General features: G+C 42.7%; 1 protein-coding gene across 2 annotated transcripts in view; it reads right to left on the bottom strand.

Annotated features, from left to right (window-relative positions):
- PDE7A (phosphodiesterase 7A) overlaps positions 1-25,697 on the bottom strand; it is a 149,968-nt gene that overhangs the window by 123,907 nt on the left and 364 nt on the right. For both annotated transcript variants that reach the window (XM_045004724.1, XM_045004725.1), the window contains exon 1: positions 25,303-25,697. This exon is cut by the window's right edge and continues 364 nt beyond it. In XM_045004724.1, the coding sequence (XP_044860659.1) occupies positions 25,303-25,440 (138 nt within the window). In that variant the 5' untranslated portion in view covers positions 25,441-25,697. The remainder of the gene's footprint in view (positions 1-25,302) is intronic.

The following is a 25,697-nucleotide window of genomic DNA, read 5'->3' as shown; positions in this document are numbered from 1 at the left end:
TTATAATGAATGCGTATATGCAAGCAACCCCATTCCATCAACCTAAAGGGATCTAAAAGTAGACTTCTGTACTCCTCCCTGGCGAGGGAAGTAACGCTAAAATCGATCTTTTGCGTCCACACTACCCCAAATTCGACCCAGATCAACATTATTGGCCTCCGGGAGCTATCCCACAGTGCTCCAATGTGACTGCTCTGGACAGTGCTTTCAATTCCGATGCACTAGCCAAGTAGACAGGAAAAGCCCTGGGAACTTTTGAATTTCTTTTCCTGTTTGGTCAGCGTGGCGAGCTGAGCAGCACAGGTGACCATGCAGTCCCCCCAGAATCACAAATGACCTCCAGCATGGAGCGAACAGGAGACACTGGATCGGATTGCTGTATGGGAGAAGAATCTGTGCAGGCAGAACTCCGATCAAAGAGAAGAAATGCTAATATATATGCCAAAAATCGCACAGGGCATGATGGACAGCAGCTACAACAGGGACACACAGCAGTGCCAGGTGAAAGTCAAAAAGCTCACGCAAGCCTACCAAAAAGACAAAAGGAGGCAAACAGATGCTCTGGGTCAGAGCCCCATACATGCCACTTCTATGATCAGCTGCATGGCATTCTAGGGGGGGGGACCCTACCACTACCCCACCACTGTCCGTGGACACCTGAAAGGGGGGAGTCTCATGCAACATGGAGGAGAATGCGCAGCAGGCAAGCAGTGAATCCATTCTCCCCGGCAGCCAGGACCTTTTCATCACCCTGGAGCCAATACCCTCCCCAGGCGGGATCCCCGACCCTGAAGGCGGAGAAGGCACCTCTGGGAGTGCACATTTGTAACTATAGTACTGGGTTTAAACGCAATAGTGTTTAATGTTTGATTTGCCCTAAAGACTTAAGATGCATTTGTGGCCAGTACAGCTACTGGAAAAATCAGTTAACGTGTCTGGGGATGGAGCAGGAATCCTCCAGGGACATCTCCATGAAGCTCTCCTGGAGGTACTCTGAAAGCCTTTGCAGAAGGTTTCTGGGGAGGGCTGCCTTATTTCGTCCTCCACGGTAGGACACTTTACCACATCAAGCCAGTAGCAAGTAATCTGGAACCATTGCAGCACAAAGCATGGCAGCGAATAGTCCTGGGTTTTGGTTGCATTCAAGCAACATTCGGTATATACCTTTCTGCGTTAGCCTCAAGAGAGATCATTCATGGTCACCTAGTTGAAATAGGGGAATTTTTGTAAGAGAACACCATTCATGCTGGGCTGTTTGTGCTTGACTAAAAGGGATCATCACGCAGAAGGCTGAGGGGAGGTGTGTGCTGCACATCCACGCAAAAACCACAGCCCCTCCTTTTAAATAGCAAACCCAACTGGCATTGCTTGCTATGGGAAAGGAGGGTGCTGCAGTTTGAAAACATTCCCACATGTTATGAAGGGGTTATAAGCCAAACCCGCATACCCTTTGGCTTACCATGGCTGTCTGGAAACTGAATTCTGTTGCACAGCTATGTGTGATGTATCACCATACTGGCAGGCACTCAATATAACAGACAAAATGCGACCTTGTACCTAAAACACATGTGCTGTCTGCTGTGAATTCCTTGATTCACTGAGAAAGAACCTCCCTTTTGTTCTCAGAAATGTATCATCTTCAACTTTACTCTCCCTTTTTATCCTGCTGCAGGTGCAAATGTTTCTACCCTCCCCCTATCATCTCCGTCCCTGAGGTTATCACAGATTAGAAGGTGGGGGCGGGGAATGCACTCGCAATGACACGTTTTCCGAGCTCATGCAGTCCTCCCGCACTGATAGGGCACAGCCAAATGCATGGCGGGATTCAGTGGCAGAGTCCAGGAAAGCATTAAATGAGCATGATGAGAAGAGGCAGGATGCAATACTAAGGCTAACGGGGGAGCAAACAAACAGACATGCTCAGGCATCTGGTGGAGCTGCAGGAAAGCCAACAAGAGCACAGAGCACCGCTGCATCCACTGTACAACCGCCTGCCCTCCTCCCCAAGTTCCATAGCCTCTTCACCCAGATGACTAAGAAGGCGGGGGAGGGGGCAGCCTGTTGAGCACCCAGCCACTCCAGAGGATGGCCCATGCAACAGAAGGCAGTCAAACAAACAGTTTTGATTTGTAGTGTGGCTACAATAAGCCATGTGGCCTTGTCCTTCCCTCCCCACCCGGGCTACCTTATCAGTTATCTCCTTTTTTTAAAAAGAAAGAACGAACGAACGCATGGTTTCAAAACAATAGTGACTATTTCCTTTGCCAGCTGTGATAGAAGGGAGTGGGGGGAGGATGGTTAGCGTACAGGGAATTAAAAATCAACAAAGGGGGCGGGTTTGCATCAAGGAGAAACACACACACACCCCGTAGCCTGGCCAGTCATGAAACTGGTTTTCAAAGCCTCTTGGATGTGCAGTACACCTACGTGTGCTCTTCTAATTGCCCTGGTGTCTGGCTGTTCAAAATTGGCAGCCAGGCGATTTGCCTCAACCTCCCACCCTGCCATAAATATCTCCCCCTTACTCACAGATATTATGGAGCACACAGCAAGCAGTAATAACAATGGGAATATTGGTTGCGCTGAGGTCTAACCTAGTCAGCAAACAGCACCAGCGAGCTTTTAAATGTCCAAAGGCACATTCTACCACCATTCTGCACTTGCTCAGCCTATAGTTGAACTGCTCCTTACTGCTGTCTAGGGCTTCATGAGCCATGGGAGCAAAGGGTAGGCTGGGTCTCCAAGGATAACTATTGTCATTTCAACATCCCCAACAGTAATTTTCTGGTCTGGGAGGTAAGTCCCTTCTTGCAGCTGCTCAAATAGCCCAGAGTTCCTAAAGATGCGAGCGTCATGCACCTTTCCCGGCCATCCCACGTTGATGTCAGTGAAACGTACCTTGTGATCCACCAGTGCTTGCAGCACAATTGAGAAAAGTGTACCTCTTGTGGTTTATATACTGGCTGGCAAGGTGGTCCAGAGCCAAGATAGGGATATGCATTCCGTCTCTCGCCCGACCAACAGTTAGGGAAACCCTCTGCAGCAAAGCCATCCACTATGATCTGCCCATTTCCCAGAGTCACTACCCTCAATAGCAGAACGTCAGCGATTGCATTGGCTACTTGAATCACAGCAGCCCCCACAGTAGATTTTCCCACTCCAAATTGATTCCCAACTGACAGGTACCAGTCAGGCGTTGCAAGCTTCCACAGGGCTATCTCCACTCACTTCTCAACCGTCAGGGCAGCTCTCATGTTGGTATTCGTGCGCTTCAAGGTGGGGGTAAGCAACTCACAGAGTTCCAGGAAAGTGGCCTTAAGCATGCAAAAGTTTCACAGCCACTGTGAATCATCCCATACCTGCAACACTATGCGGTCCCACCAGTCTGTGCTTGTTTGCCAGGCCCAGAATCGGCGTTCCACTGTATCAACAAGCCCCAGTGCCACCGTAATGTCCCAACTGCCACATCCCGTGCTTTCAGGAATGTCTGTGTCCACATCCTCCTCACAATCGTCCTCGTGCTGCCGTCTCTTAGCCAGGTTTTGAACATACTGCAGTGTAATGAGCGAGGTGTTTACAATGCTCGCAACAGCAGTGGTGAGCTGAGCGGGCTCCATGCTTGCTGTGCTATGGCGTCTGCACAGGTAACCCAGGGGAAAAAAAGCGCAAAATGATTGTCTGCAGTTGCTTTCACGGAGGGAGGGGAGGGAGACTGACGACATGTACCCAAAACCCACCCGTGACAATCTTTTTGCCCCATCAGGCATTGTGAGCTTAACCCAGAATTCCAATGGGCAGCAGAGACTGCGAGAACTGTGGGATGCACTCCGCCGAATTAATGCACTTGGTGAGGACATACACAATCAACTGTATAAAACTGATTTCTAAAAAATCAACTTCTATAAAATAGGCCTAATTTTGTAGTGTAGACATACCCTTAGTCCTGCCCTGAGTGCAAGGGACAGGACTAGATGACCTCTCAAGGTCCCTTCCAATCCTATGGATACTGCTAGGCATTTTATGAATATTCTGTGCTGTGGAGTATCCAAGGAACAGAATCCTGTATTGGTAATGGTTGGGCCCTACTGTAAATCTTCAGTACTTCCTGGGGGCCAGAACGATAGCAATGTGGAAATACACATCCTGCAAGTCAAGAGACACAAGCCACGAACCAGTTTGGGGCATGGAGAGATGGAATAATGGCACCAAGCCTTATCATCCTGAACCTGAGACAATGTATATATTTGCCAAGTCTCCTCAGGTATAGGACAGAACAAAGACCCCTTTTCTTCTTCAGAATGAGGAAATACCAGAGTAAAAGCCTCTTCCCCTGAACTCTGGTAGAACCTCCACTGTGGCTCCAAAGAAAAGCAAAAAGGTCACTTTTGTTTGCAATAGGCTCTCATGAGACAGGTCCCTGAAGGATGGGGAAGGGAAGTGGGTAGGGCATAAAGACTGGAACAGAACTGGTAGCCATAGGCGATAATCTCTAACACCCATATATCCAATGTCATGGTAGACCATGATCTGTGAAATGGGGTAAGGTGGCTTCTGAAGGTAATGTTCATATGACTAGATCTGATGCGGTTCTTAACAGTCCTGTCAAATTTGTTGCGTTGGGTGCATTGCCAAAAAGGAGGAAGGTTGGTGCCCTCTGATGTATCTCAGTTTTTTCTTGGTGGCATTTGAGTTGCCTGTGATGGTAGGACAGCATCTATGGCCTCAACGGGGGTTGAGAACGGTACAGCTTGTGCTTCAGGGCTGGGGAGTAAATCCCTAGGGAGCACAGAGCGGCCTTTGAGCCTTAGTGCAGAGAGCTGCCTGTTTGCTTGCCCTTTGATGGCAAACAGCTATTTAGCAAGTCCTCAATCATGGCCTGTATTATCTCAGGAAACCTAATGCTTGAAGCCATGATGCACTATGCATAGAACTTGCCATCTTGTCAGAGGCGTCCATTGCCACCTGTAAGGCCACCAGTTGATCTTCCTTAGTTATGTCTTTAGGTGCCTCCCTGACATGCAACAGCATCTTGAGGGCATCACCCTGTCCTAGGTCAAGAAGTCATACTTTGCACACAAGTCCCAGCATTTAGCCACAAGGAACGGTAGAGAGGACAGAGAAGGATTTTCCTTCCAGATGGATTGATCTATGTGGGGGTACTTCTCCTTGGGGGGTACTCTTAAGAGATTTCTCTTGTACCACTAACATGACTAAGGAGCCCAAGTTGAGGTGAATACAGAGGTACTCAAGCCCTATTGGAAGTGCTTGAAACCTTTTCTCCACCCAATTTGCAGTGGGCATTATGGTTGGCATCTGCCATAGCCTTAGCCAGGTCAAACAATCCCACATTAATGGGAAGGGCACTCCTAGCTGGACCAGAGGCAGACAAGATCATCAGATACCTTGAATTTCTCTGTTATGACTGACTACTATTTCCAGAATCTCTGCAATCCTCAAACTCTTGAAATGATCCAAAGTCATCAGGCTCCATTACTGGTGTTGAGGATATCACTTCATCAGGCAGTGAAGATAAGTGCCTCTGGTGGCAACATGGGGCACTGATGATGCTCTGTCCCTGGATCCAGTTCCTCCTGGTACTGTGTACATGGGTTGGCCAGTGGCATGACTTCTTTCTTTTGTGTGGTGCAAACCAGCATCTCGATGCCAGAGATGGTGAAGCCCAGTTACCTCCAATAGCATCAGAATGGCACACCACAGGTATGTGGCTGGCTTGCTGGGTATTGGCAAGCTAGCAGCAACTGAGCCCTGTAGAAGTCAGCAGGTCCTTCCATGGTGCCAACCACTGACTTCAGAAGAGAGGGTTCTCTACTCAAAGATGGGACGAATGTATGCTCTTGTAATGATGAGAAGCACTAGACCCTCTCAAAAGGGCAACACCAAAATGTATGGCACTTTTAGTATTGGGGTTTTTACTGTACCGGTAGGTACTTCAGTACCCTGGTTATCCCTAGGCTCATCCTCCACAATAGGCATCAATGCCAAGGAATGCATCACCAGACCTTGGGTTGGTGCCAGGACAGGTCAGGGTCTGTTGTGTTACAGGCTGCTCCTTCTCTCCAGCCCTCGACACAATGCAGATTCTGGGGAATTTATCTCTGGAGGTTTTATGCTGTCTTCCCTTATGGGAGGACAGCAAGTTCAGCCTGGAGTCTTTGCCTCTGTTTGCAGCAGCCTTCTTGGTGCTGGACTTCAACACTGGGATGTTAGTGCTGGCTTTAATGTCAATATTGGGGTCAGTTTCTGTGCTGGGGCATTGCTGCCAGTCTTCTCTCTGTGCTGGTCTTCGGTGTTGCTTATCACTAGATGATGTGGGCTTGTCCATTAGCAAAACTGCAGAGTTTATCTCCTCAGGGTCTAAAGAGACCTTTGTGTATTGTTCCAGAAGATGTAGCTTTAGCCTTACATCTCGCCCCTGTGGAGAATGATTGGCACACGAACTATATGCTAGGTATATGTGAATCTCAAACAGAAGAGATGCCTGTGTCCCATCTTTTCAGAGGAATTAATCCATTGTAGAATAGGCAAGGCTTGAAGCGGAGAGGTTTCAAGTCCACCATGTGAAGTAGCCTTGTACAGCGAGGGATCTGTCAATAGTCAGGCCACATAATTTGATATAGCTCAAGAGGTTGTGTGTTAATAAAACCTTGAGAACTCTTCTGATTCTTGAAGAAGATTGGAGAAGGTTTGGCTAAAGCTAAGAACTAATGGAGAGTTGGACACTCACCAATTCCATCTCATTGCCACGGGCTGTAAGGAGAAAGACAGAGGGAGAGAGTCACGACCATGCTGACCTTTATTCCTTTGCAATGCATGGTAACATGATGCAGCACAAGACGCATGCATAGCGCCAATGGACACTGCTATTCAAAAAAAGGCTCCAGTCTTGTGTGCATGAGATGCATATGCACCTACAGTGGAATCCACACAGATGCATACTCTAAGAACAACCTTAATTACAGGTACTGCTACACACTTCAGCTATGCTTTCTATTAGTTCCGTACATTCATGTGAAGTATCTTCCTCTTTTCCTGCTCCCCAAATACCTCACCTTTAGGTATTAAACATTACCATACGGAACATTAGCACGTAGAATATGTGAGAACTGTAATTTGCTGATAGCAAAATTACTTTTACTATTGAGTTTTCTTTGTCACCTCACGAACGTCAGCTGCTGAGATCCTAAAGAAGAAAAGTTTCACCTAATGCATGAACATTTTGAGATAATAAATGACTATTAGTGGTTTTAGTAACATCCTGCTACAATTAAAAAAAACAAATGTAATAAAGTCAACTCTTATTTTTCTAATCGCTATTCAGATTCAAATATCACTCACGTGCTTTGAATGAGAGTTGTTTAGCAACCCTTCATTCTCACCTTTAAATGAAAATCCCCCTGGCAGAAGTGCTATTAAAAACTGACAAATAAATTTTAGTACCAATAGTGTGCTCATGCACCACATAAAATATGAGCATTTACAAAACAATAAAAAACAAATCCTGGCAGAGAAGACAGCACAGGCCAAGTTAATAACATTCACAGAATGGGATAAAAAGACTGTTGTAGTCCAAAGCCTACCAGGCTGGGAAGAGAGCCCTTCCTCCCTTCCCTCTGGCCCCCAAAAACCAAGAAGCTGAAACCAAGGCAATACCTTTTGTAACAAAAAAGTGCCTAGTAACCAGGAAGATGTCTGAGTATCTCGACAAGAGTTCACATTAAGGTGCTGCAGGCCTAAGCCCAAAAACGAACACCAAGAACAGGACTACTAGTTACCTCCCAACATAGGTCAACACAACTACACATCAGTGGTTTCTTTTAACAGTAGAAAGTTACCTCAAAAAAAGTGTCCAAAGTACATTTCTAGATACTATTAATAGCTAACTAGTACATGGCTGAATATGTATTCTCCTACTTCAGAATTGCAAAGCAGAAAAACCACTTATGGGAGAGAAGAATGTGTACATGAAGGTATGCATGCTGCAGAATCAGTAAGTATTCAAGATAGGCCACCTAAATTACCAGAGGGGTAGCCATGTTAGTCTGGATCTGTAAAAGCGGAAAAGAGTTCTGTGGCACCTTATACATTAACAAATGTATTGGAGCATGAAAATGTATTCACCCACGAAAGCTCATGCTCCAATACATTTGTTAATCTATAAGGTGCCACAGAACTCTTTTCCACCTAAATTACAGATATTAAAAATTTCTGTAATTTTTGGATTGCAAAACCTCTTTATCATTGATAGACAAGTCAGCATAATATAAAGACTTCAGAATTCCAGAGCCAACCAACCTGGTAAGAGATCCTATATTCAAGTTACAAGAAAAAGCTCAAGATTTTGCAACAAGAAAGGTTCTTGTAGCCAACGACATGTCTCAGATTTAAAGCCAAGTCAGTTAGAGGATATTATTAGGCTCAACCACTGAGAATTGTGGTCAATGTAATTGTTTAGCTTTCTCCAATAGTTTCTACATACCTTAGCGGGTTATTCACAATACATAAATTCTTCAAATGCTGTGGTGCAAGTAGCACATTGTTTTATAGGTTTATCTATTGTTTTAAACAGCTCTTCCCCCACAGCAAGTTTTCTTTCAAAGGGGAAAGATTAATCTAGTTTTGGAGAACAAGTTAGCAGTCTACATTGAGCTGTAAAGCTCTGGACACAACCAGAAATACTAAAATACTGTACTGATATCCTATGTATCATTGATATTGCAGACGCTAAAAGGAAAAGAATTTTGACTAATGCTGTATTTTCATCTTTTGTTTCTGCAAACATGTCCAGACTTTGCACCCAACTGACTGACACTCTAAACACTTTTCTGGAGACAATGATGGGGGTGGATTTTACCCTCTTCCAGAATGTCCTATTCTGGCATATGTCCTCTGTAGCTATAGTCATCAGGGGTCCTTCACTACTTTTCAGAGCCAAAAAGACATAGAAAAGCAGTAGGGAAGGGGCTTTTTTGTTCCCTAGGAATTTTTTTTTTTAATTTATAAACTATTTCTAAATGCAATAGTCACAAAATTGTGCAAACTAAAATCTTCAGATACGATACCAAGCTTACTAACCAAAATTTATACAATAAAAAGCGTACACGTCATAAAAAAATATTCAAATTTACCACAACCTGTTGTAAATATACTACAAACATTTGTTTAATACCATATTTAATACCCTTATTTAAAAAAAAAATTAGCATTGTACAAAAACAAATCACCAATTGTATCCAGTGTCTAGACATAAGAAATATCACAGCCTGATAATGTGTTACATTTTTAATCCACAACACATGGTGGATGAGATCTGACAAGTTTTCTGCCAAAACAAAAAACAACCAAAACACAAAACAAAACAAAAAACAGAGTGGGTTGATGAGTTTACTGCAAAGTTATTCAACGTTAAGACAAGCAAATGAAGCAGATAAAGGTTAAACGGTACAATAGATATGAGTATGATACTCAACTATGATACTCAACTAAAGCAAAAATAAAGGTGCGATTACAATGTGGTGGAAGGCTTATAGAAAAATACTGACATACAACAGACTTTGTGTACAAGACAAGCAAAAGAAGCCTTCAAAAAACTAAAAAGCAAATGCACTGTTATCAGAAAAGCAGCAGCAATGTATTAGTTAAATATACACTGTTTACCACAGACCCAGACAGAACACCAATCTTACCCTGTGGATTTCTTTCAATACCATGATCCTGACCCTATTTAAATATTAATTTATTTGATCAATGCAAAGCAATGCACATTGGAAAACAATCCCAACTATACATATAAAATGATGGGGTCTAAATTGGCTGTTACCAATCAAAAAAGAGATATTGGAGTCATCGTGGATAGTTCTCTAAAAACGACCATTCAATGTGCAGCAGCAGCAGCCGCCAAAAAGGCTAAAAGAATGCTGGGAATTATTAGGAAAGAGATAGGTGGTAAGATGGAAAAATATCAGATTGCCTCTATATAAATCCATGATACCCCCACCTCTTGAATACTGTGTGGAGATGTAGTCGCACCATGTAAAAAAAAGATATACTGGAATGGAGGTGGTTTGAGCACCTGATAAAGGATGCCCCCTGGGAGGGCTTCCTTTGGAACTCTACCAGGCATATCCCACTGGGAGGAGGCCTTGAGGCTGACCCAGTAGAAGCTGTAGGGATATCTCCCAGCTAGCCTGGGAATCCCCCAGGAAGAGCTGGAATCTGTTGCAGAGGAAAGAGAGGTCTGGTTCTCCCAACTCTCCATGCTGCTGCTGAGACCCTCACCAGCAGCATAAAGGAAAGACACAAGAAGCATTGGAAAAGGTACAGAAAAGGGCAACAAAAATTATTAGGGGTATGGAACAGCTTCCCTATGAAGAGAGATTAACAAGACTAGGACTTTTCAGCTTGGAAAAGATACAACTAATGGGGGGATATGACAGAAGTCTATAAAATCATGACTGGCGTGGAGAAAGTAAATAAGGAAGTGTTATTTACTCTCTCAACACAAGAACTGTGTGTGAAAAAGTATTTCTTCACACAATGCACATCCAACCTGTGGAACTCTTTGCCACAGGATGTTGTGAAGGCCAAGACTATAACAGGGTTCAAAAAAGAACAGATACATTTATGGAGGATAGGTCCATCAATGACTATTAGCCAGGATTGGCAGGGATGAAAAACCATGCTCTGAAGTGTCCCTAGCATCTGCTTGCCAGAAGTGGGAATGGATCACTTGATGATTACCTGTTCTGTTCATTCCCTCTGGGGCACCTGGCATTGGCCACTGTTAGATGACAGGATATTGGGCAAGATGGACCACTAGTCTGACTTGATATGGTCGTTCTTATGAGTGGCGTCTCAAGTGGGTGGTGTTTGTCCGTGGACCAACCTAGGAAGAGTACCACTAATTTTTCCCTTTTATACCTCATATCTATTTCATGGTCTTCCAAAGAATGCCCAACAGAAAATGTAATTTAAACATCCTTTAGCTTCCACCTCAGTGTAAACATTTGAAGTCCAACAGTGTAACAAACTTATAGCAAAGAGCATACATGTTCGGTGACATTCAGCAACTCTACAACTGGATAACTTCTATAGCATCACAATCAATTAGGGCTCTAATCAAAATGCCATCACTGTTTCTTGTGGGGAGGAAAAAAATCTCTCGTGAAGTAAAGAAATTGGAGTTTTCTGTTAAATATTCTTAATATCATCTCACCGAAACCTATACTATAAACAAGCTGTAACTAGAAACAATTATCAAGGAACATTGCAAGAGAAAAAAAATCTTTAAAAAAAATTCTGAGTTAAGGTGGCACCCTATTTATGGCTCAAAATTAACAGATGTATCTGCCCAGCATAATTTTTTTAACAACTTTTTTTTTATTTTTTTAGTATGTGACCTGCAGAGTAACAAACTTAGTTGTGCTGGTATTTTTTGTCTCAGCTACCCCAACTTTCCTACATACCATAGTCCACTCATGCCCCTCCATTCTTACACGTTCCAACTTTCCTGTGCTGAGTCCCACCCCCACCCAAAGCAATTTTCCACACCTCACTCCTACATTGCTCAGTTGTGCTCACGATTTTGACAAGTTACATTTTGCAGCTCACAGAATACAAAGAATAAAAAGAAATCAGTAAAGTGGAGTTACATAACAGACAATCAAGGAAGAAGGAAGGGTGGGAAGGTGCATAAGAATAAAAAGTTAAGAAAATTGAAAAGAGGCATAGGGTAGAAACAGAACATGAACATGCAACAGCTCTGGTCTGAAATAAGTTAGTTTTTCAAAACAAAAGAAAAAAGTTAGTTCATACATTACTGCTCCTTCTTGGGGAAAAATAAATGATTGGAAAGATAAGCAGTGGTAACCACAGCAAGAGAATGAGAAAGAACAGCAAGAAGAGATGATCATAGCCTGAACACCATTTATGTAGTGGAAGAAGCAGCATACCATTCCACTGGAAAACATCCCTGTGAAGAAGGAACAAAACCTAGTTGTCAGGGGGTCTCAAAATGATGCTGAATTGTGATTTTTACCTAAGTTTAAGGAGCTGACGGATTTTTCAGTAACATATGCCAAACACTTATTTTAGAATTCTGATATTTATTTAACCTTTGAAATCATTTAGAGAAAATTAATAAAGAGCTGGAGCTCTCAACAAACACTATCCAAGCACAATGACATTTTGCATCAAAGACAGGACAAGAAACAGGATGTTTGTGTTGGCCTTTTACCTCCTCATACCATATTATATACAAAAGACTATGTTAAAAATGTTATTGGTGTAAATTCAAATCCTCAGAAGTTGCAAAGTGCCAGAATTAAGGCTGCCCATGCAACCTTAATTCAGCCTCCTTGTGTGCTTGCATTTTAAGTCAGAACTAAGAAATTTGGCATTACGACCGTTTTTAATTACATGTGAAAAAAGTATGTGATCAAGACTTCTGCTTTATTCAGTGCATAGGCAAATGAACAATTGGCTCAAACTAATTTTGTTAAGATGAAAATAAATTTGAATCAAGGGCCCCATCATTTAAAAAAAAAAAACCACACAAGCTCCCTTCATGTGTAAGCTTTTAGCTTGAGCATTGGTGATCTCAAATTGTCATAGTACTGCAAGAGAGTGAGAATCAAGGTTGTTGTAGCTTACAGGGGGCTAAGTTGTTTGGGCTCTAAAACCAACACTTCAAATGCACCTGGAAAACTGAAAAGCAAGTTCAGATCCATGAGCACAGGTGCAATGTGATCCTTGCAAGACACTATTAAAGCAGCTGGTAACGGCACTCTGTGCTAACTGGAATTTCTGGTCTTCAATTACAGTACAGAGCAGAATTCATTACAATAATCTATTCTGATATGACAAAGGTGAGAATAATTGTAGTGATCATAATAAATCATATAATACCAAGCTCTCATAGCCCTTTTTCATCAGTAGATCTCAAAGCACTTCACAATCTTTTATGTATTTATGCACATAACACCCGTTAGCCTCATTTTATAGATGGGGAACTGAGGCACAGAGAGGCAAAGACTCAGTCTACACTGGCACTTTTGTTGGTCAGGTTGTGAAGAAGAAAAAACATCCCCAACCGACAAAAGCACTGGTGTGGACAGCACTATGTCGGCAGGAGACGTTCTCCCAACGATATAGCTACTGCCACTCATTAGGGGGTGGTTTAATTATGTCAGCGAGAAAGCTCTCTTCTGCTGGCATAGAGTGGCTACATGGGAGACCTTACACCGGCAGCAGTAGAGCTGTAAGGTCTGCAGTGTATACATAGCTTAAGTGATATGCCCAAGGTTACACAGAAATCTGGGGCAGGGCAAGGAATTGAACCCTATAATCCAAGCCCTAGGCTAGCGTCCTAACCACAGGACCATCTTTCCTCACTCATCTAGAAAGAAAGTTATAACCTTATTGTTAAACACAGATGAGGGAAAAATAGCTGTAGGGCACTCCTGTTATGTGGACTTCTGAAGCCATCTTGGATCCTGAGATGCACAACTCACAAACCTAAGTACACTTTGTACTCCTGGGGAAATTCTCTGCCAAAAAATTAAAAATTCTGCAAAATTCTATATATATTTGTCAAAATAACACTATATAATCATCCCAATTTATTTCAAAATACCTGTCAACAAGTATGTCTGTAACAATACAGACAACAAAAAAGATTCAGGAAATATTTTTAGACAAATGCATTCCTTACTAGGCATATTAATACAGAACTCTGAATAATAATACATTTAAACTATCTACTTTCTAGCAGATAAGGAAGTGTTGTTTATTACTCCTCATAACACAAGAACTTGGGGTTATCAAATGAAATTAATAGGCAGCAGGTTTAAAACAAAAAAAAGAAAGTATTTCTTCACACAACACAGACTCAACCTGCGTAGCTCCTAGCCAGAGGATGTTGTGAAGGCCAAGACCATAACAGGGTTCAAAAAAGAACTAAATAAACTCATGGAGGATAGGTCCATCAATGGCTATTAGCCAGGATGGGCAGGAATGGTGTCCCTACTTTTTGTTTGCCAGAAGCTGGGAATGAGCAAAAGGGGATGGATCACTTGATGATTACCTGTTCTGTTCATTCTCTCTGGGGCATCTGGCACTATCCACTGTCGGAAGATGGACCTTTGGTCTGGGCTAGATGAACCTTTGGTCTGACCCACTAGGGCCATTCTTACAATAGGGCCAAACTACAATACAGAAACATATTTCCCGCACCCCTCAAAAGGAGTGCAGAAGCTTGGGGGAGTCAGGGGTAACAGAGGAGCTGAGGGAAAGGGAAGTAATTGCCGGGAAGGAGCCTGGTAATGAACCTGGAGGGTTGTTGGGTGTGTGTGGGAGAAGTATGGAACAGGGCTTTTTTGGGAGGGCGGGGGCGGGGGGGTGAGTCAGAGAGAGGGGGAGAGGGAGACACATGACTGTTAGGGATTTGGAGAGCCTCCCCCATGCAGACCTTGGCTGACCCCTAGCCTCTCCTATTCAGTCAGGCACATCTACCCCGTGTCCCTGCAGTCCCCCTCCCTCTGTCCCCATGCACCCGCCTTCCCCATCCTGTACCCCCAGTCACCTCCCACCCCATTTTCCCTGCACCTATGCTCTGCCATCCCCCGTCTCCATGTGGCTCTGCACCCCCATTCAGCCTTCACACACTAGCCTTTTTGAATCCCAGTCTGTGTGACTCCCCACCACCCAGTGCACCCCACTCTGTCCCCACCACATCCAGTGCCTCCTCACCTGGCCGGACATGTGGGCAGGGCACTGTGAGGAATGCAGCCTCTTGTCCTCCTTATCAGCTGCTGACTGCTATGACCGGTGAGCCAGTTGCCCTCTGTTCTGGCTCCATAGCAACCCCTGGTGAGCAAAAGGCATAACTGCAGTGCCTCTCTGGCAGAATGTATTTTCTGCAGAGGGGGAAAAAAAAAAAAAAATCTGCAGGGGATGTGAATTCTGCACATGCACAGGTAGCAGAATTCCCCCAGGAGTAACTTTGCTAGTATCTCCTTCAGTTCAGGAAACAGATATAAATTTGACTACTTCCACTGGTGCTTCCCCTGCACTCCTAATCCAACCGATAACCTGTTTTATCTGGACCAAGCTTCCGTCAGCTTACTCATCCAAACCGCTGTCTCTGTTCAGGAAAGCTGATTAAATGCACGGTCTAGGCCAGTGGTGGGCAACCTGAGGCACATCATGGTAATCCTCTGGCAGGCCGCAAGACGGTTTGTTTACATTGACTGTCCATAGGCACAGCTGCCCGCAGCTCCCAGTGGCTGCGGTTCGCCATTCCCGGCCACTGGGAGCTGCGGGCAGCTGTGCCTATGGACAGTCAATGTAAACAAACTGTCTCAGCAGACTGGCCTGACAGGCTGCAGGTTGCCCACCACTGGTCTAGGCCCAGTGAAAAATGATACCGTCATTCATCACACTGAAAATTAGTGTAGCTTAAGTCACAAGGTCCTATCATCTCCCCAATGGCTCTGTAACACAAGTTGAACAGGAGTGCCAGTCCAGAACTTTGCAGTATTCTACAGGACAGCACTCTTGCTATAAATGAGAAATTGATTAAAACTACCCTCTAGATCTGTGCTGACAAGCAAGACCTGAGACACCTAAGGAAAACTGTCTGTCATTACAAGGGCTCATAGATGTCAATAATACCCCAGAGTTCGTAGTTTCAAAGACTAGGAATGCAGAACAATCTGCATGGATACTAGATTTTTGTCCACACTAGAAAGAGCTAAACTAGTGTGATCACCACACTATTCATACCATAATCAGGCATGGAACTCTACCGACATTGCTCCAGGAAATCTAAGGTATCTTGATATTGTGAAAGTTGCTTTGCTGCAAACTTCTCATTCGTCCCAAAAATGGAGTTAAAACAAGGTAATAGTTAACAGGATTCCTGCACAAGGGCTTAATTTTAAAAGATGCTAACATCATGCCCTCCCAAATGTTGATAATCTCATCCCTCAGCACAGTGCAGTGAAACTAAAAACAAAGGAAACAATAGTTTGCACATGACAAGCTTGAAATCTCTACCCTCATGCCTTCAATCCTAACTATACAATCTAGAATATATCAAGCTACATGCCTAAAGCCAGAAACAACTAGAAACAGTACCACTGTCATGAATATCACAATCCTTTCCCAGACTGCAAACACTATAAAGTATACACAAAGTAAAAGACTTTGTAATCTAACAATTGCAAAAATGAGTAAAGTTATTCTGCATATTAAATATAGGGGAATTCCTTGAGAAGTAATTTGTTTATATCTAGCCATCCTTCTTATTGTGCTCTATTCTGAAGAAAGACTAAAAATTGTTCCCAAAGCTTCTTGGGAAGGAGACTGCATACACATGATCATCTTCTACAGGAACAGCGTCACCACCCAACTTCTCATCTGTAAGCGCCTACCCTAACCAATCTTGTTTCTTTCCTCTTAGTGTTGGAGCAGCTTCTTTGTGTTCTTCTCCCTCCTTGATATTAAGTGGGGTATGAATTTTTTTACTCTTTGCAATTAGGTTTCAGCTTTTGGTAGTGGAGTTCCCCCAGCTTGGTCTGCAGCAAGGGGATTCTAATGGTGAAGAGGAAGCTTCCTCCCTCCCCCAACAAATCGTTTTTGATGGGAAAAGGAGTAGCAATATAATTCTGTGGACTACATGGCCATCTTTCCGAATATAACAGGTACTTACCTGGAGCTTAGCCAGGGAGAACCTATTTCAGGTTGTGGCCCCTGTAAGCTTCCTCTTTGGATAACTAAAGAGTCAGGTAAAAGACTCTTCCTCTTCAGTAGTACAAAGAGGGGACCTGAGTCTGATTAGTTATATCATCCTCTCCCTGACCTCATTCCCATAAGTTAAATTGCCATATGTGCAATAGTAGTTGCATATGTGTCTCACTCTCAGAAGAGGGGGAGGGTCAGTCTTAGTCATTCTAAGGAGAGATATCAATATGCTCTTGAAAAAGGAAGCAGCAACCACAGAAGCGATTTTTGGACCCGGATATGAACCAAAATGCTTGTCTGCAAGTTTCCTGCAGTTAAAACCTACTACATTTAATAATGCAATTAAGTATCAGATGGGAATCATGTCTCTGAAATGATGACAATACTTTTGTAATTAAATGTTTGATATCAAACATTATCTTTGGCATGGAGGTTTGTTGAGCTACCTTGGGTGCTTGCTTACATTGCAGTTATTACTTGCATAAGTAGAACAACGCTGAAAACTTCACATTCTCAGACTAATGAAATAAACTACACTTCTAAATTCACCTATAAGGATTTTTGTGCATAATTCTGGAATGGAATTTGAGAAGTTTGGGTTCAATTTCCAGGCTCTGACGTAGGCTTCCTGTATGATCTTGCACAATTCACTCAACCCTTGCGTAGACTACAAGTCTCCCATTCTCAACAATGAGTGCAGATGTAATAGTATTGAACATGGGTTAACTCTAAGTGTAGATCAAGGACAAACAGTATTCAGAATTTCAAAAAACAAAGACTAAACCCTTAAAGCCCTTAATCTCTCTGTGACTCAAACCTCATCTGTAAAATAAGGATTGTGATGTTGCACTCCATATGTTTTATGGAAATATGTTTATAAGTGTGAATATGATGCAACTGGAATATGCTTTGTGCAAAAGGCCTCTTGTAAGGTATCATTACAAAGCTTATAATCTATTGAGTGTGTTCATCCTATTCATATGAATGTATCATTCTTGTATCTGAAGCTAGAAATATGAAGTATTACTCTGAAGTCCTATTGTAATTATGCAAAGTATGGGCCATTAATGGTGGTTTAGAATCTTGATGACTCCCATTGACTAGGACAATTGGTTGTAAATGGCTCTTTACCTGTAAACCTTCCTATGTTCATGTGAGTTAGGCCGGAAAGAATGTAGGCTTGGGGTCTCACAGGACATGTGACCATGTTACCTGGCACTGGAATCCATCTTAAACTGGGTGCTTTGCCATTTAGAAGGAGAGGTGGGGATCCAGAGAGACAAAAGATTCCTGCCTTGTGCCAAAGCTATAAAGGGGGTTCAACAGAACAAAGGGGGCTGCAGTCATGAGAAAACTCTCAGTTACCACCTGAGCTGGAACTAACAAGAATCATACCAGGGAAAGTATTGGGCCCAGACTAGGAAGTCTGGTCTGTGAAAGAAGTTTACTGGAACATCTCTGAGGGTGAAATTTACCTGCAGTCAGTTTCATAAATGTATTAGGCTAGACTTGCGTGTTTTGTTTTTATTTTGCTTGGTAATTTACTTTATTCTGTTATTACTTGAAACCACTTAAATCCTACTTTTTATACTTAAAGTCACTTTTATTAGTAAACCCAGAGTAAGTGATTAATACTTGGGGAAGCAAACAGCTGTGCATCTCTCTCTATCAGTGTTACAGAGGGCAGACAATTTATGAGTTTACCCTGTATAAGCTTTATATAGAGTAAAACGGATTTATTTCGGGTTTGGATCCCATTGGGAGCTGGGTGTCTGGGTGCTGAAGATAGGTGACTTGCTGAGCAGTTTTTGGTTAAAGTCTGCAGCTTTGGAGGCGTGGACCAGACGTGGGTCTGCATTGCAGCAGACTAGCATGTCTGGCTCAACAAGGCAGGGTTCTGGAGTCCCAAGCTGGCAGTGGAAAATGGACTCAGAGGTAATTGCAGGATGTCAGATGACAGCCTCAAGGGGGTCTCTGACCGAACCCATAACAGGGATAATGCTCTCCTACCTCACAGGGTGTCAAGAAGATAAATTCATTTATGTCTCACGTGCTCAGATACTATGATGGCGGCCTCTACTAGTATTTAAGATTGTAATTTCATAGCATCAGAATTTACTAAGAGCTTGTGTAATACAGAATTGAGTTAAATAAGTGTTGCTCATTTATGAGCTGGAGACATTTCAAATATTAGCTGCCACATTTGCATATGTAATGACCTGGGTGGGGGGAAGAGAAGACTAAACAGATACAATAGATTTCATCTAGTCCAGAAGATGTTAGGAGCACTTGCCATAAATATAAAAAATATGTTTTTTTATATATATATATATTATATATATATACACACACACACACACACAGTACCCAGGAAGCCCAGTCATGGGCCAGCATCTCACTGAGCTAGGCACTGCACAAAAGAAAGACCCTGACCAACAAAGCTTACAATTTAAATATAGAAGAGACAGAATTCAGATACAGACAGATGGGGGAGCACAAAGAAACAATGACAAATGCTAGTCAGCACGATGGACAGCAGTGTCAGCATACCAGCTTCCTAATCATTTGTCAAGGCCCTGATAAGCTCCCTCTGCTGGATACTTTCCAGACCACTATGAGGGGATCCATATGCTGGATCCCAGAGTCTGAACAGAATCGCTTGCCCTTGGTTTGGTGTATACACACACACACAGGTTGCAGATCCTCTATCTAGCACTCCATCCTAAGAGTTTAGGATATATGGCCAACTGCCCAGTACTCTGAAACCAGTGCTGAAATTGGGTTACAGTTTAACTATCTCAGGGGGTACAGGGCAAGATGTAGCATATAACACATACAGCCTTTGCACAGGACTCATACACAGCACTGTTTTTTCTTTAATAGCATGAGAAATACACAGATTTATACAGAAATAGATAAACCCTATACACATTTCACTGCCTCAGTTTCCTCAGTGCTCTTTGGGCATTATTTAGGTTGTGGTCAGTGTCATCGGGGGTCATCCAAAGTCCTTCTGTTGTAGTGCATGGCTTTGGCTCTGAAACACAGAGCCTTCTCTCTAGTTGGCCGCCTCTAATCTTGGCCAATACATTCCCTTCCCCTGTCCTGCCCAACCTTCCTGTATCTCGCCCCCAAGTTTATATGCCCCTCTTCTACACCAGGCTTCTTTGTTCTGTCTTTGATAACTTTTCACTGTTCCAAACCTCCTTCCTGCAAACCAACTTAGCCAAATTGATTTCCCAGCTCAGGCACACTCCTTAACGCAACTATTGTGTTGTCAGAGTGTAGCCGTTAAAGTTGACAACTCTCCATTGTCCTTGGTCTGGGGAAAACATATCCCTTACCAGCCCATGGTAGATTCCACATTTACACAGAGGTGTTCAGTGATGCAGCAATTTTCATAGTATCAATCATAATTCATAAATTGTATGTTGGTTCCCCAAATCACCATACCACTGTATAACTGGGGTTGTTTGTTTATGTTTGGAAGGCATCACAGCCAAGGAGAGTTTTAAGAAGAAATCTGAAGGAAAACAATGAAATGGCTTTGCAGATGTCTGCTGGGAGCTCTTCCCATGCCTGATGGGCAGCATGGGAGAACAAACTAAGGAGCCTGTTTGTTAAAGAACTTCGGTGACTTTTCAGTGTCTCAGACTAAGCATTTTACTGTACTGACTTTTTGAATGTTTGTTACCCAACTTGCCTACATTTCATTTCTCTCAAATATCTGAAAAGACTACGTTATTACTTAATAGATAAGGTTGTTTTGTTTTTCTTAAAATAAAAGGGAAATTTTTGAAACAGTCATAAATGCTGAATAAGAATTCAGAAAAAAATTGTATCTAGCATAAAAAAGCTGACTGTTCAGTTTATCGTCTTTTACTTACCCCAATTATAAATATCACTAATTCCAGTTAATTTGAGCTATTTTGAATATTCAAGACAAATATATCAAATTAAATGAGTTAAAATGTTGTTTCACTACAGACTTGTTTTAGGGTTGAAGCAGATTACTTTACAACTAAAAGTTTGAGGTTTGGGGTTTTTTTTATTAAAACCAGTTTCCTTTGAAACATAGTAATACCAGGTTTTATGCCATCTATACCCATGACAAAAAGGTACTGAAGACAATAGAACAGAGTTGATTTTTGTTGACTGTAGCCAAATTGCACTGAAATTAATGAAGATTTTAATCTACTAATCTAACCACTCAGATTTTCTGCAGGCAATGACAACAATTAGGTCCATGAAACAAGTAATCATGATCCTTACAAAGAGTAGCAAATACCAAAATTTCAAGACATATGCACAAATAATTTACACTTAAAATTAGGAAATTTGAAGAATGTCATATGATAATAAAGTGGCCATAACACACAAAGGATCCAATCAGGATTGGTCCCCATTTTGCTTAGCACTGCATAAAATCATATGAAGACAGTCTCTGCCTCAAAGCACTTAACTAATTTGACACTAAGTGGGTGCAACGAAGAGGAGGAAGAGGATATGGGGAAAGACCTGAGTAACAGTAATAAGATGAAGTCATCAAGTTGGCCAAGTTTCTTGTGTGGGATGGTTCCAAATACTTCATTATTTCAATTTTTAAAATATATGGGGACAGATGAGGGGTGAGAAGAATGGCATTAATAAAAGAGGAGGCGTTAATAAACATAAGGGAGGAAGAGAGAATGATGGAGACAGCAAAAATGACAGTGGAGGTTGAAGGAGAAAAATCAGGGCATTCAACTAGTCAACAGATAATTACGCCCAAAATTCAAACCATAAAAGTTAGTCTGCAGACTGGCATGTGAATGTGCCTCACCCTTTCCCCTACTTCTGCAAATGGTGCTTACTGGGCAAGCTCTGGTGCTTCTGCAAACTGATAACCCCCAGAAGTGTTCTCTTTCCCAGCCCACATGGAGTTTACTGGTGTTTGGAACCCCAAGTGGGGAGTTGTGTCCCTGCAGGCAGGGCTTGGGCGGGGAGGCAACATTATTAACATCTGAATAAATAAAGGGGGTGGGGTCCCAATGAACATGATGTACCAGGGTCCCAAATTGCTCTAGAGCAGTGGTGGGCAACCTGCAACCCATCAATGTAATCCACTGGTGGGCCGCGAGACAGTTGGTTTACATTGACCATTCATAGGCACAGCCACTCGCAGCTCCTAATGGGCACGGTTCTCCGTTCCCGGCCTATGGGAGCTGTGGGTGGCCGTGCCTGTGTACAGTCAATGTAAGCCATCTGACAGGCTGCAGGTTGTCCACGACTGCTCTAGAGGGGCCTGTCTGGAAAGGATTCCCCCTCATCAAGTCACAACAGAGGGGTGGCTGCACCAAACTGAAAAAGGGATCCTGTGCAAATGCACCCTGTGTGCATTGGTTGATCCAGGCTTGATTTCTGTTGACGCAACTGCACTCATTGACCCTGGCTAAAGCCACCCCTGCTATTCAGGCAAGAGACTCATTCTATATTTACACATGGCATACATAGCATTACAGGGCACTGAAGTTGGAGACTTTGAGAATATTTTTAGATTTATTTGTATTGCGGTAGCTGCCAATCTCTACTCCTTAAAGGTGCCAACTCCATTAGTGACAAAACAGTTATTACTAAGATTATAGAAAAAGCAGCTGATTGAAGAATTACAATGAAAAAAGTAATTTTTCATACAAACAAGAAATTTGCATTCCTTTAAGCTGCATTCATAATGGATACAATCAACATTATACCAAACAATGACCTACTTTGTTTCCTTACAGCTATTCTCTTTATGTTTAATTCCACATAATTCTTAATTTGTGTATTCCTTTCATCCCACTAACAACACTATTCCCACAAACAAAAAACAATACATTGCTATTAGGGCATTCAAAAACAAAACAATGTAAAACTTTAGAGCCCAAAAGTCCACTCAGTCCTACTTCTTGTTCAGTCAATCGCACAAACAAGTTTGTTTACATTTGCAGAAGATAATGCTGCCTGCTTCTTGTTTACAATGTCACCTGAAAGTGAGAACAGGTGTTTGCATGGCACTGTTGTAGCCCATGTCGCAAAATATTTACATGCCAGATGCAGTAAAGATTCATATGTCCCTTAATGCTTCAACCACCATTCCACAGGACATGCGTCCATGCTGATGACGGGTTCTGCTCAATAACAATCCAAAGCAGTGCAGACCGCTGCATGTTCATTTTCATTATCTGAGTCAGATGCCACCAGCAAAAGGTTCATCTTTTTTGGTGATTTGAGTTCTGTGGTTTCCGCATTAAAGTGTGCTCTTTTAAGACTTCTGAAAGCATGCTCCACACCTCATTCCTCTCAGATTTTGGAAGGCACATCAGATTCTTAAACCTTGGGTCGAGCGCTGTATTTATCTTTAGAAATTTCACATTGGTATCTTCTCTGCATTTTGTCAAATTTGCTGTGAACGTTTTCTTAAAACAAACAACACGTGCTGAATCATCATCTGAGACAGCTATAACAGGAAATATACAGCAGAATGCGTGTAAAACAAAGCAGGAAACACACAATTCTCCCCCAAAGAGTTCAGTCACAAATTTAATTAGTGCACTGTTTTTTTAAACAAGCGTCATCTGCATGGAAGTATGTCCTCTGGAACGATAGACGAAGCAAGAAGAGACACATGAATCTTTAGCGCATCTGGCATGTAAATATCATGAGATGCCAGCTACAACAATGCCATGTGAATGCCTCTTCTCACTTTCAGGTGACATTGTAAACAAGAAGCAGGCAGCATTATCTTCTGCAAATGTAAACTAACTTGTTTGTCTGAGCGATTGACTGAACAAGAAGTAGGACTGAGTGGACTTACTGGCTCTAACATTGTTTTGTTTTTGAATGCAGATTTTTTTTGTACATAATTCTACATTTGTAATTTCAACTTTCATGATAAAGAGATTGCACTACCGTACTTGTATTAGGTGAATTGAAAAATACAATTTCTTTTGTTTTTTACAGTGCAAATATTTGTAATCAAAAATAAAAAAGTGAGCACTGTACACTTTGTATTGTGTTGTAATCGAAATCAATATATTTGAAACTGTAGAAAACATCAAAAATAATTTATTTAAATGATATTCTATTATTCTTTAATCGTGATTATTTTATTTAAATCACTTGACAGCCCTAATTGCTATTAAACAAAAAGAGACCAGCAACTCTACTCTCCAAAAGCACTTGCACAAACTAGAGCTGTCTTGGTAAGGGATAGGAAAGCAGCTTTCAGTTTTCTTTTAATATATGAAGAGATGCAAACAAGTGACAGTGTTTTAAGTGGGGGGGAGGGAAAATCAGTAAGTTAGCTAAACACAACTCAAACATCCAGATTAAAATGTTAAACAGAACCTTCAGATGTCAGCAACTAAAACATATTTACCTTTTCTATTATAATTCCACTCTGAAGTCTGAATAAAGTCCTTTTGAAAATGCAAAGGTCTGTTTATCACAATTTGCAGGAAAACTTCACCAGCATATTGATAGAAACAAAAAGATCAGTAGAAAGGAAAACCTATTGTCTCATATCACCTGTATTGAATATGTTTTTATAAACAAATTCTCTTCAAAATTTTGTTTAACTCTGATAATTATTCATCTTGTGAACCCTTTAATATGCACAGGGAAGATGCCATGAGAATTAAAAAGCCAAAGATGGTCTTACTGCAACTAGACCTCTAAGGCTTGAATCTTTACAGGAAAAAAAAAAAAAGAGAGGAGAAATGCTTACCATTACGGCAATGTTTTACTCTGAACATACACTGCTCAATATAATATTGGAAAAAAAATTAAGACTCACCAAAAACTTTTGGCTTTTTGAGGGAAGGAAAAACTTAAGAACTGTTCAAAACTAGTTTGAAAATAACTAAAGAAAGCAAAAGGCTCACTGACTCTGGAAAGCCAATTATATAAGAATTTACTGCAAGCTCTGAAATCAATTAGGAAAAGATAATATCAGTGGTAACTAGCAACAGGAAACATAGAATACAGGTAGTATTTTCTTTTCATCACGATAGGTATTTGAAGTGATAAATGAGCAGGCTACTGATGGGGTAATTTAACAGGAAGGTAGTTTGTTGTCATCAAACCTTAAACAGCTCAAGGAAGCTTCCAAGCTTGGTTGCACATTTGTAATGTCGACCAAAACTGGGCACAAACGCGAATGTTATCAACTTGCAGGCATCACTTTCTCTAAATGGTAGCCGATATCGTTGCAAGAAGCAACATATGCAGCTACAAATACACAAGTCCCCATGCAAAGGAAGGGATGGAGAGAAGGAGTCCAAGTGACTGAGGTATCTTGGTGGGGAGCACAGAGTGTAGCCCGATGACTGAGTAAACCGGTTGTGGGAGGTCTTGCGAGAGAAAAGGGGTGTGTAATACTGTGTGTAGCCCAGTGACCTCCCAAGCCAGCCCAGGGGCGAGGGGAGCGCGCAGCCCAGTGACTGCGTTAAGGGTGTAAACCGTGACGGACTGACCCGGGCGGTCACCGGGCCGGCACCGGGAGGCCGGCGGGGGCCTTACCTGAGAGAGCTGCCTGGGGTTGGGGCAACCGAAGAGCGCGGAGCTGGAGCTGAAGCTGATGGCCCCTCTGCGGCTGAGGACATGCTGCGGGACCGGCCTGTCCAGGGGCAGCACCGGCAGCTGGTAACATACTTCCATTGAAGAGCCTCTGCGCTCCGAGCCGCGCCAGGGCACCGGCCGCCGCACCTGCCTGCCCCGGGAATCGCCGCAGCGCAACGGGGGGCCGGAGCAGCAAACGTGCCAAAAGAGCTAAACCCAGCAGTTAAAACACAGCGGGGCCCGGCTCCGCCTTACCCCTCCCCCCCCCCCGGCGTCGGGTCTGGCCGGGCCCCGGGCTCCCCCCTCCTCCGCCCCCAAGAGTCGCGTCTGGGCGGGCCGGTTCCTCCCCGGAGCCC

The sequence above is a fragment of the Mauremys mutica genome, chromosome 2 (genome assembly GCF_020497125.1).
Source record: "Mauremys mutica isolate MM-2020 ecotype Southern chromosome 2, ASM2049712v1, whole genome shotgun sequence".
Lineage (NCBI taxonomy): Eukaryota > Metazoa > Chordata > Testudines > Geoemydidae > Mauremys > Mauremys mutica.
The sequence above is the reverse complement of the archived record's forward strand: the minus strand, read 5'-3'. Positions and strand labels throughout refer to the sequence as shown.